At 46.0% G+C, this 12674-nt stretch overlaps 1 protein-coding gene across 1 annotated transcript in view; it reads right to left on the bottom strand.

Moving 5' to 3' along the window:
• Positions 1-11948, bottom strand: part of SORD (sorbitol dehydrogenase) — a 35117-nt gene extending 23169 nt beyond the window's left edge. The window contains exon 1 of the mRNA XM_045449882.1: positions 11732-11948. Within this exon, the coding sequence (XP_045305838.1) occupies positions 11732-11794 (63 nt within the window). The 5' untranslated portion in view covers positions 11795-11948. The remainder of the gene's footprint in view (positions 1-11731) is intronic.
• Between the last annotated feature and the right edge of the window lie 726 nt (positions 11949-12674).

Here is a 12674-nt window from a genome sequence, read left to right on the forward strand (position 1 = left end):
GGGTGGAGAGGGGTAAGAACCAAGCTCAAAGCCAACAGTTGGCCCTGAGTCACTAGAGATTACCACTGTAAACATATGCTGGAGGTTAACAGAGCTGACCAACTTTGGCCGGCCCACCCCCACAGAGCTGCAGTGACTTTCAGAGACACTAGAGGGCGCTGTGCTGACAGCCCGGTTTTTCCTTGGTAGCAGACCACACACTGTGGAGAACTTAAATACCTCTCCTTGCAAACCAACTTTTTTTTCCATTCTCATTCTTGCTGACTCTAACCACTCTTACAATTCAGCTTGACTCCTGACTCCCCTCTCTGCAGGAGACATGCCACAGAAGCACAAGACCATGTTAAGATCAGTCCCTAAGTCTGTAAATGTTATCCTAAGCATGGCTGCAGAGCTCGTGTTGTAGAAAGTTATCACAACGGGGTTACTGAAAAAACTTTGCTTTTCGTTTGTGGTTCCTTGGTATGACGCTGGCCACAGTCCTCTGTTTACTTAATCTCCTTTTTCTGTCTCAGATTTCGGTGAAGATATTCTTTTGTTCACCCATTTCTTAGCCCGTCTGAGATCCCTCAACTTCCCCTTTTATCCTCATCGCCCTTCCATTCCCCCAAAGTTTTGTTATCATGCATATTCAAGCTTTCCTAAACAGTATTTCTTACCTTTCTGGGAGTAACAGTAAACAAAGGGATAAGGAGGAGTTAACTGTTTTTTCCTGTAGTTGTGTCATTTTTCCGGCATTTTTCACAAGTCAGAAATGCATCACAGACATCCATCCCCTCCAGGTCTCCTCCCACCTCCTGGAATAAGTCATGGAAGTACTTCATGAAGAACTCTGTGGGGGAGCACCGGGGTGGCTCAGTTGCTTCAGCCTCCTTTGGCTCAGGTCATGATCTCACCGTTCATGAGTTCAAGCCCCATGTGGGGCTCTGTGCTGACAGCTCAGACCCTGGAGCCTGCCTCTCTCTCTCTCTCTCTCTCTCTCTCTCTCTCTCTCTCTCTCTCTCTCCCTCCCTCCCCCCCCCCGCCCTGCACTCACACTCTGTGTGTCTCTCTCTCTCTCAAAAATAAATATTTAAAAATAGAAAAAAAAAAAAAAAAAAAAAGAACTCTGTGGGAACATGGAATCCACCCAGGTGTCTCTTGTATCCTAAATGCTATCTTGTATTTCCTAAATATACTTTCTCAAGTTAGCCTAAATATTTCTCTCCCAAATATATCCTCATAGCCCCTTATCTTCTACTTCCACCTGCACATCTGAGTTCATATACCCTCAGTACATCTTGCTTGGGTTGCAGAAACAGCCTCGACATGAGGAGAAATCAAGGGAAGATGCCTTCTCCCTCCGGCAGCTGACCTGTGTGGAGCAGGGGTGAAGCACTCAGACTCTGGAACAACATGTCCGTGTGCAAACTGAGGCTCCCCTCCACCAGCTGCATGACCTCGGGGCAGTTACATAACCTCTTTGTGCCTTCAATTTCCTCCTCTGTATAATGAGGATATTCAGAAAATAGAGTGCCCGGCTCATAGTAAATAAGTTAGGTCTTATTACAAAAGAAATAGAATCAAAGTTATTTTTTCTATAATTAATTCACAGTATGGTTGAACCAGCTCTGGACAGCCTTGTCCTTTTCCTTGTGAAAAGGGTTACTTCTTAAATTTGTTTTGGGGAGAAGTTGTTATTTCCCTTGTTTGTCACATCAGTATTAAGAGACTTGAACTGCTTTTCTTAAAAGGCTGGAATTTGGGAGAAAGTGATATAGGATTCCAGCCTAGTGTTTTAAGCCTGATTCTACCAGTTGTGGGAAGGTGTTGGCCAACCTCCCTGCCTTAGACTGAGGGCTTAGAGGCTGGCCTCACCCCAGGTCCTCAAAGCCCACGTTCGCCTCCCACCCCCATCTGTACCCAGACAACCTGTTGTCTGGCTGCCCTGCACAGACAGAGCAGGAGAGAGCAGAAGACCTTATTTTGGCTTCCCTCCCTCCTCAATTTTCCTCTTCCCTTGAGCATGTTTTGAGCGTGGGAGGAAAATCTAAACATTTCCTAATTAGCCATTTTGTCATAAACGGCTTTGTTCTAGGGGCGCCTGGGTGGCTCAGTCAGTTAAGCAGCCAACTTCAGATCAGGTCATGAATTCACGGTTCATGAGTTCGAGCCCTGCGCCCGGCTCTGTGCTGCCAGCTCAGGGCCTGGAGCCTGCTTCAAATTCTGTATCTCCCTCTTTCTCTGCCCCTCCCCTGTTTGCGCTCTGTCTCTCAAAAATAAATAAACATTAAAAAAAAAAAAAAAAAAAGACTTTGTTCTAGCTGCATTAGGCCTGGCAAACTTGGGGTCAAAGTAGAAGGGTTGAACACTCTCCCAAAGTCCACTGAGCCACTCTCCGGCCCAAGCCCTCAGGGCTCCAACCAGCCTTCTTCTGCTAACAATCTTTATAAAATGCAAATCAATTTAAAGTGCCCAGTGGCCCTGTAAAATCCTAAACTCTCTATGTTCTGGCCACCATGTTCTCAGCAAGCCTCTGCAATTCCCAGCACACCCTTGCAGCAGAGCCTGCTTTGGATCCTGTCTCCCTCTCTCTCTGCCCCTCCCCAACTCTTGTACACATGGTCTCTCCAAAAATAAGCATTACAAAAATAATAAAAAACACTGAAAAAAATAACATTAAGCTGAATATCACTTCACAAAATCTGAACATTTTTCCTCCAGTAATTAGTGTTCTTAATGTCAATCTGATTGAGAAAACTGCCAGCTTTAACAGCCACACTAAAAGATCAAGTGGATGTCAATACTGTGAGTACATATTTCTCCTCCTTCTTAATTTTTGTCATGCAAGTTTGAAAGATAAATTTCCCCCCATACCCATAATTCTAGCTTTTCCCTTCAGAATAGGGCTACTTTTACTACCTCTCTTAGTAGTACTAGGACTTATTACATAAAATGTTCTGATCCTATTTGTGGTATTGTTGACTGCTCCTGCTGCTTGTAGGGGAATGTGTTAGCTTTGTGCCTCTGGACCTCTTGCAGACAAAGGCACTGTCCTTCCCTAGCGGTTGGCAGAGATGCCCAGATTTGCTGGATTTAATTTCCTGTTGTTTATTGGTTTGGGTCTTGTTTTATTGTTAAAATAAATATTAGAATGTTAATAATATTTAATATTAAATTATATCATTTAATTTCATTTAATTTAAATAATATTGTTTAATAATAATATTAAAATAAATATTAATTAAAATATTAAAATAAGGGAAGAGGTATTTCTTTGGGCTATTTGCTACTACCTGATTTTCCCTTTTTCAGAAGGAGTGTTAGACTATTTTCAGTGCCTCTGACTGATAAATCTAGCTCAGGTGTTAAAGGGTTAAGTAGCCAACATTTCCCCACTCAGAGTAAACTCCCAGTGTAATCCAGCTGATACTTGAAGCCTATCAGGGCCCTTTAAAGTGATCTTATAGATACTAGCTCTGTCAGCTGATGGCAAAAATAACCAGGGAAAAAGACATTGTGCTCAGGACCACTGGAGGTGCCAGTGTTGATGCCCCTGCATTAAATAATCCCCTTGTCCTTACCCACAAATCATAACAGTAAAGTACATATGCAAGGATGGGATATTTTCAATGTGTTATATTACAGACATAGAATTATTTTACTTTAAAAATAATTATGGGGCGCCTGGGTGGTGCAGTCGGTTAAGCGTCCGACTTCAGCCAGGTCACGATCTCGCGGTCCGTGAGTTCGAGCCCCGCGTCAGGCTCTGGGCTGATGGCTCAGAGCCTGGAGCCTGTTTCCGATTCTGTGTCTCCCTCTCTCTCTGCCCCTCCCCCGTTCATGCTCTGTCTCTCTCTGTCCCAGAAAAAATAAATAAACATTGAAAAAAAAAAAAAAAGAAAAAAATAATAATTATTACAGGGGTGCCGGGGTCAGTTAAGCAGTAGACTCTCAATTTTGGCTCATAATTTCACAGTGTGAGATTGAGCCCCCTATTGGGATCCCCACTGGGCATACAGTCAGCTTAAGAGTCTCTCTCAAAAAAAAAAAAAAAAAAAAAAAATGTCTCTCCCTCTCCTCCTGTCCCACCTCATAAATAAATAAATAAATGAATAAATGAATAAATAAATAAAATTTGTACAGATTCAAATCAAATCTTTTGATCTAGGGTATAACACATTTCCTCAAAGTGCAAAAACTCATCTTCATGGGGCCTGATTAATGTTTAATTAAGCTCCATACTGGTACATTTCCTCTGCCCTTTATAATTAAACATCAACCCATCATTCTAAAATGACTATTTTCCCTTATAACTTGTTCTTTCCTCCAGAGGAAAATTTGTCATCCCAAAATTTATCTCTTTGGCATAAGAATTATTTTAGGCTGATCATTTTTAACAAACAGCTGAATAGGAAAATATCTGAAAACTATGTAAATTTTGTAAGAGATTTATGCTGACAAGGAAAATCTCCATTTGTAAGGGTGTCTCCCTCTCTGTTCCAGGAAAAGGATAACTATCTCTCTAGATAGTTTTCTAGGAAGAAGGCACAGATTTAAATTTGCATAACAACCTTACCCTTGTTTACTGTGCTTTTTCCTGAAACCTCCCATAACTGGTTTCCCTCACTCTAAGAAGACCTTTTGTCTTTAGCTGTAAATGGTATTTAAGATGGTGGCTTAGGCCATTTCTGGAAATTATTCAGTTTTCCTGATATCTCCCATGCATATAGGAGGTACAGTTATAAAATTTGTTTACTGGGGCACCTGAGTGGCTCAGTCGGTTGAGCGTCTGACTTTGGCTCAGGTCATGATCTCACAGCTCACAGGTTCAAGCCCCTGGTCGGGCTCTGTGCTGACAGCCTGGAGCCTGCTTCGGATTCTGTTTGTCTCTCTCTCTGCCCCTAACCCCCTCACATTCTGTCTCTGCCTCTCTCAAAAATAAATAATCATTAAAAAATTTTTTTTAAAAACAGCTTGTTTAGTTTTCTCTTGTTAGTCTGTCTTTTAGGGGCGCCTGGGTGACTTAGTTGGTTAGCATCATGGCTTGCGGACTTTGGCTCAGGTCATGATCCGTGAGCTCGAGTCCTGCATCAGATGCTCTGCAGTCAGCCCAGAGCCTGCTTTGGATCCGGCCTAACCTCTCTGCCCCTCCCCCACTTTCGTGTGCGTGTGTGTGTGTGTGCGCGTGTGTGTGTGTGTGTGTGTGTGTGTGTGTGTGCGCGCGCGCGCCCGCCTAAAAATGAATAAACTTAAAAATAATACATTTAAAAAAATCTGTCTTTTATTACAAGGGGTCTCGGCCAATAACCTAGAAGCACAGGAAGAAAATTACTTTTCCTCCCCTACATGGTAAAACAAAAATCTGACTATCCCCTATCCCAAACCCACTGTTCAGCTTCCTGGATGTGGGGGCTGGGTTGTTCCATTCTCCCTGGCCAGATGCTGGTGCCTGAAATCTGGCAGAGCTGTCAGGAGTAAGGCAGATAAAGTGGACGCGAAGTGAACTACTCCTGATGCAATACGGACCTAGTACTACGTCTACTATTGATGCAACACCTACAGAAACTGATGGGAGAATTTACAAATATTTACAACATTTGACATTGCCCCAACATCAAAATGCAGCAATACAAGCATATCAGTTCATGGCTAAAAATATAAAATTGGTGTTTCATTCGGGATAGTTTGTGAAGCAATGCATGAAAGCACCCAGCGTATGCCTGGGATATAGTAGGCACTCAACATGCTCTCTCTTTGTTTCCCTTACCTTTCAAGTGAAACCTAGAGCATTAAAAAAAAAAAAAAGCCTCCCTCCTCCCCCCACCAAAAACAGCTTCTGTGGAAAAAACTAATCTGTTTTATATCTCAACTTCATGAACTAGTAACTCAAAGAGAATTAATTCATTTCCCAATCCAAAGCAACTTCTGGATTTCTCAAGACTGACCAGAGAGACACAAAGTAATTTGACTGGTAAATACAGATGGATATAAGATTATCTCCTGGGCCCACATGTATTATAATTTGGCTAAAAATTGTCCACATAGCACAAAAAGAAAAAAAGATTGTCCGTGCATTTGTAGGTGTTGGTCTCATCTCTTTTTATGCTGAGATGTGTATGGCATCTGATGCAGGACTCAAGCTCCATAAGGCTGGGCCTTTTACAGCACCATCCCACTGTAATGGTCCTGCCCCAAGGTGGGCCATTTTGGCATATGTGGGATTATTTTGAGCTGAAGGGAATTGAGATCCTGTGGGCTCAGGAGAAACGTTTGCCCCTCTCTTAACTACAAAGAGCAATCTAAATTGGAGACTCTTGGGTGCCTGGGTGGCTCAGTTGGTTGCGCATCAGACTTTGGCTCAGATCATGATCTCAGGGTTCGTGGATTCGATCCCCACATCGGGCTCTCTGCTGTCAGTGAGGAGCCAGGTTCAGATCCTCTGTCCCCCTCTCTCTGCCCCTCCCCAGCTCGAGCTCTCTCAAAAATAAACATTAAAAATAAATAAATAAATAAATTAGAGGGTCTTTACAGAGTAAGGGCTATCTATTACCAGAGATAAACTTTATCTGAGTTATCTATAGGGCAGGGCAAACATTTATTTACCAAACATTTACTTTTTCATTTTTCTGTGAATTACATCCATTCCCTTTGAAGTCCCAAGCCCCTATCCCCTTTCTCCTTGGTTCATAATGACACATATACCTCATTTTGCCTGACTGTCTTTGGAATTTCCATTGTCTGTATGGATTCTCTGGACACATGCTATTAAATTCTATTTTCTCCTGTTAATCTGTCTTGTGTCAATTTGATTCTTAGTCCAGCTAGGACCTTTGAGGAGACAAGAATTCTTGCTCCCTGACATCATCTAGTCCCCACACACCCCAGAGATGAGAACTACTGTCATCCCCATTATACAGATGGGAAACTGAAGCAGAAAGTAATTTGGCGAGTCACACAACTATAAACAGCAGAGCTGGCACTAAATCCCACTCTGGGCCTCAACCTGGCTCGTGACCTTATTACTGTTTCCTTTTTAAGAGGACCTCAGTGAGCTGACACTTTCTGCTGACTGGCTGTTTGCCTCTTTATGCATCAGCTTGGCTGCCTCTCCCCTTGCTCCCTTCTCTATTTAAAATAGGGAGGGAAAAGTCAGTCTTTTTTTGTTACCTCACATTTTTGTTTTTCTCATTATAAATGAAAGCCACCAGTCAGTGTATATGTGTGTGTGCCTGTGTCTATGTGTGTGTGTGTGTGTGTGTGTGTGTGTGTGTGTTTAGGTGCACATACTTTCTCTCTCTCTCTGATTTACCACTCAACTTACAAAATGCCTGGAGCCCAGGCACCATGGAGGCCTGAATCCCCAGGTCAGGGAGCACTGAAGCTGCCTTGGCCTTTCCCTTGCTGTGGTTGAGGTCATCACTAGCTACATAACAGGCAAGGAATTTAATTTTTCCTTCCCTGCGGCCACAGCATCAAGAAAGAAAAGGGAATCCAGCCTTCTCCATAAGCAGGAAAATGGCTAAGTGTTCTGTTTCCTTCCCAGCAGGTGGAATATGGCAGGAGTTTCAAGTGGCCCAGGTTAAATTTCCCCCACAGAAGCCCAGCCATGGCTGCTGGCTGGTCTCTGGGCTGTCCTGAAGTGGGATGGCAGCACTGGGAAGGGTCGAGCCCTTGCTTCCTGCTTCAGAACCCTTCCAAATCCTGCTAGAGATTTTAGAAATTGGCCTCCCCCCAGACAGCTCCCTTCACATGAGTTCCTGAGGCACAGCCCTTTCTATCAGTGGACCCTGAGCCTGGTCGGACAAAATGGCCACAGCCTGCTCTGCCCAGGAACTCTTGGATTTCATTTTGGTCCTCCCACAGAAAGAAAAACTGGTGTTCCCTCCCAAGGTGCCCCAGGACTGTTCCTCCTTGTTGCTTTCTGGTTTACTAACAGTACCAATCCCCAGTCCCAATCTACTTACCTATTCACCTTACAGAAGGGGGTGGAAGAGTAAAGATAGTCTATGGAAGTAGGGGAAGGGGGTCCTTCTCTGGAGGGAGTGGTGAGGGGCCAGGAAGGTCTGTGTTGTGTTGCAGGTATCTGAGGCAGCATAGGCATCCCTGGTCACTCTTCTCAGCTGACAGCTTTCTGCCTTTTCCCCTGAGTGTGAGGCTCTCTCCAGGGTAGTGTCCTCCATTTGCTGCTTTCTCACTCTACATGTCCTACTCAGCCTAGGCAAGTTCATCCAGCTACAATTTCCCACTAGGGTGCTACTTTGGGCAAGGCAATAATATTTTGTTGAGCAGGACAGTGCTATATTTGAGAATGAGGGAACTTCGGGTCCCCCTACTTCTCCACCATGTCGACTCCTCCAACAGGACAGTGCTGTTAACTCTATGAAGTCTGCCCCTCAGTTACTGTGACAAACCCTCTCCCCATTCCCAAATGCCTTGTGGGGAGGAGGTGAAGTACTGCCCAGTGGAGAAGCAAATGACTCCTGAACTTACATTTCCAGCCCAAAAAAAAAATCAACCCTGCACCCCCGATCCCTAAAACCAAGGTAATTTCTCAAAGACACCTTGATGTTGTGTCCTAGAGACATCTTACACTCAAACCTGACCTCAATATTTTACTCTACTCTTTTGTCTAGTAAATGATCCCACCACATCCTACTCTCAAACAAACCTGAGGACCTCATGAATCCACCCTGAACCATTTTAGTGTAACCACAGGCTACATTCTTTAGCCCATCATGCATTTTCTAGAGCCTTTAGGATATACCCACCCCAACTCATCCCTAATCAAGAGTAGATTCTAAGGCAAAGTTGATTAAAAAAATTTTTAATTAAAAATGATTTTTTTTTTTTTAATTTTACAGAGAAAGAGTGCACATGAACAGGGGAGAGGGGTAGAGGGAGAGAAAGAATCTCAAGCAGGCTCCACACTCAGCACATAGTCAGACATGGGCTCCATCCATCCCAGGACCCTGGGATCCTGACCTGAGCTGAAATCAAAAGTCAGATGCTGGGGCACCTGAATGGCTCAGTCGGTTAAGTGTCCTTGGTTAAGTGTCCGACTTCAGCTCAGGTCATGATCTCATGGTCATGTGAGTTTGAACCCCATATTAAACTCTGTGCTGACAGCTCAGAGCCTGGAGCCTGCTTCAGATTTTGTGTCTCCCTTTCTCTGTGTCCCTCCCCCAGCCACGCCATCTCTTTCTCAAAAATAAATAAACATTAAAAAAAATTAAAGAGGGGCACCTGGGTGGCTCAGGTCATGATCTCGTGGTTCGTATGTTCAAGCCCCACATTGGGCTCTCTGCTGTAGATGTAGAGCCCGCTTGGGATCCTGTCCCCCTTTCTCTCTGCCCCTCCCCCGCTTGGTCTCTGTCTCTTTCAAAAATAAATAAAAAAATTTTTTAAATTTTAAAGAAAAAAAGTAGGATGCTCAACCGACTGAGCCATCAGTCACTCCTAAGCTTTTAAAAAAATTATTTTTTTTTATAAAATCAATTTTAAGGTTGGCTTCCCACTCCCTCCAATCTTCAAGGCTTTGTTCTAGACAGCCGTGACAGAAAGAGGTCATCTGGCTGAGCAGTGGGACAGGCTGAGTTTAAAATTTTTTTTTTTTTTCAACGTTCATTTATTTTTGGGACAGAGAGAGACAGAGCATGTACGGGCGAGGGGCAGAGAGAGAGGGAGACACAGAATCGGAAACAGGCTCCAGGCTCTGAGCCATCAGCCCAGAGCCTGACGCGGGGCTCGAACTCACGGACCGCGAGATCGTGACCTGGCTGAAGTCGGAGGCTTAACCGACTGCGCCACCCAGGCGCCCCCAGGCTGAGTTTAAGAGTTAAGGCAAAGCAGATCCTGGGGTTGCAATTCTAGTTCTGCTACTTATTAGGTCCAGGACTTAAAGCAGGCCCTGAGCAGATGGAGAATCAGGTCCTGTCCACCTCTCCAGCTTTACCACCCTCCAGTCAGTACATCACACTATTTGCAGGGCCGGTAAACAGAACCTGTAATCTTGTACTCCACCTATCTTGGCACTTGCTCTTGCATTTATTTGCCTGAATGACTCCTACTCATCCTTCAAGAACCAGGTCAAGTAGCATCCATCTCCTCTGGGACCTCTCCCCTAGGTCCTAGGTTAAGGACCCCTCCCTGTGAGGTCTTTACTCCGTGCAGCCTCCAGCAAAGCCCTCACGTTGTCTTACTATTAATTTCATCTCGTGTTATAGCAATAAACACTAATAGTGTCACTTTAATTCAAGACCTTGGGTGAGACTCCACAGTGAGTGCAGAGAGCACTGGAATGGGAGTCAACCTCTGAGCTCTCATCTGGGCAAGTCTGTCATCCTGGGGACAGTCTTTTTTTTTTTTTTTTTTTTTTTAAATGTTTATTTGTTTTTCAGAGAGCACAAGTGGGAAGGGGCAGAGAGAGGGGGAGACACAGAATCCAAAGCAGCTCCCGGCTCTGAGCTGTCAGCAGAGCCCGACAAAGGGCTCTTACTCATGGACAAGAGATCATGACCTGAGCCGAAGTTGGACGCTTAACCAACTGAGCCACCCAGGCACCGCAGGAATCACACTTTTCTTCAACTGAGAAAATAGGAGAATTGGCTCAGGGCAGGAGTCCTTGGTCTGGGGTCCACAAACCTCTAAAGGTCGATGGAGGGACTTAAAGGAAGTCCATAAAATCTCTGAACTTGCTGCTAAACTCAATCTATTTGCATTCTGTGAGGAGAGAGACCACAGATTCATAAGTAGTCAAGAACTGTTAATCTGGATAATCTCCTGAGTCTCTCCCATCTAGATTGTGGTGCATAGTCTCTTGAGGAAGGAGGTGCCAGGGAGCAGTAGAGATGGCTGGCACCCGTCCCACACACCCACTGCCATCCCAGGCCCATCTGAGATGGACTTTGTCAAGGGACCCCTGGCATGACCACAGGGCTGATCCTGCAGCTCCCTTTAACTTTGGCCCCATGAGCCAGGGAGCAGAGGTAGAAGTATGGTGGACATACACTTAACGCTCTTAAAGAAACATGGGAGCCGGATCAAAGAGGAAAATGGCTGGAAAGTGAACCAAATGGGGACTAAGGGAGGCCAGGAGGAAAGAACCTTTAGAGACATGGACACTATTCAGATACAGAAGTCTGGCACAGGCACAGGCAACACCATGAGTCCTGGTGACGGAGACCTGTGCTGGAAGGAAAAGGGACAGAAACTGGCACTTTCTGAGTCCCTAGTTAGTGCTGGGTACTCTTGTGATCATAATAATCCTGCAAACGATGTGTAATCAGCCCCAGGCAAGAGAGATTAAATATGAGTTCCACATCTTTTAAATGTGGCCCTCCTTTCTGCCCTGCACTGTCTGCTCAGAGAAATTCAGAGCATATCCTACATCAGGCAGCCTCCTGGTACCTCTTTTTAAAAGTGCAATGATTAGAGACTAGACTGCGAATCTGCAGCTGGCAAAGGAGGGAGAAGGCTTCAATCAGTTTGCAACTTTTCTAGGCTCTGGCCACGTGCCGGCCACGGGGCTGGGTTCCGGGAGGCACTCGACAAGAACCTTCCTCTTAGCACCTTACAAACCAGCCATCCCCTCCCCCCAACATGGTAACCAGCTCTGATCTGGGCGGCCAGGGCACAGAGGTGCAGGCCCAGCGCAGCGCTGGAACTGGCGAGCTGGGACGGCGGCTTGGCCGAGTTCGGAGGCCAGCAGGGCAGGGTCCGGCTAGGCTTCCCACTCCCCTTCCCGTTTTACCAGGCGCAGGTCTCCGGGTCCGTGCACCACCAGAGAGAGGTTCTCGGGCTTGGCCGCCGCCATGTCGCTGTCTCCCTCCCGGGTCGAGGCTGCAGTCTTCAGGACGCGTGGTGATTCTGGTGACAGCCCCGCGAGGGTTGGGGGTAAGGGCTGGGAGGCCCTGGTTGTCAGAAAAGGCGCACGCCCGGCCGGGGCGGGGCTTCCTCTTCCCTGACAACCTGGGCGGGGCTAGCGTGGGGGGGCGGGGCCTTCCTGCTTCCCTCAGGCGCTACCCCGGGGCGCTGGGGGAGGGGGGCCTAAGGAGGGGCCAGAGGAGGGGGCAGGGGAGAGGCGAAACGGTCCTCCACAGTCGTCTGCAGGCGCTGCTGTTTATGTCGGCGTCATATCCAAGGGAACATTGCTGTCCTGAAAGTAACCTGCAGAGGCGTCAGCCACCAGAACAATGTCCTCAGACTTGAGCTGCAGAAGAAGGGGGTTCTGCAATGTGGAGCAGATTCTGAAGGCTAGCACTGAGATTCTGATAAGGTGTGTCTCCGTCTTACCTAGAGGTGAGGCCTGGGGGTCTGTATTTGTATTAGCATTGGAAATATTGAGGCTGCAGATAGGGCACGGTCTACACTTTGAGAAACAGGAACTACACTGATGCAACCTTCATGTGGGCCCTGTATCCCCAGCACCCAGCAAAGTGCCCGGTACAAATGAGAATGAACGAATGCGTCAGTCGGTACAAATAAGAATGAACGAATGGCTCAGTCGGTTAAGCGTCCCACTTCGGCTCAGGTCATGATCTTACGGTTGAGGAGTTTGAGCCCTGCCTCGGGCTCTGGGCTGACAGCTCAGAGCCTGGAGCCCGCTTCAGATTCTATGTCTTCCTCTGTCTACCCCTCTGCTGCTTGCCCTCTGTCTCTTGCATTGTCTCAAAAATAAATAAACATTAAAAAAA

This window comes from Leopardus geoffroyi, chromosome B3 (genome assembly GCF_018350155.1).
Source record: "Leopardus geoffroyi isolate Oge1 chromosome B3, O.geoffroyi_Oge1_pat1.0, whole genome shotgun sequence".
NCBI lineage: Eukaryota > Metazoa > Chordata > Mammalia > Carnivora > Felidae > Leopardus > Leopardus geoffroyi.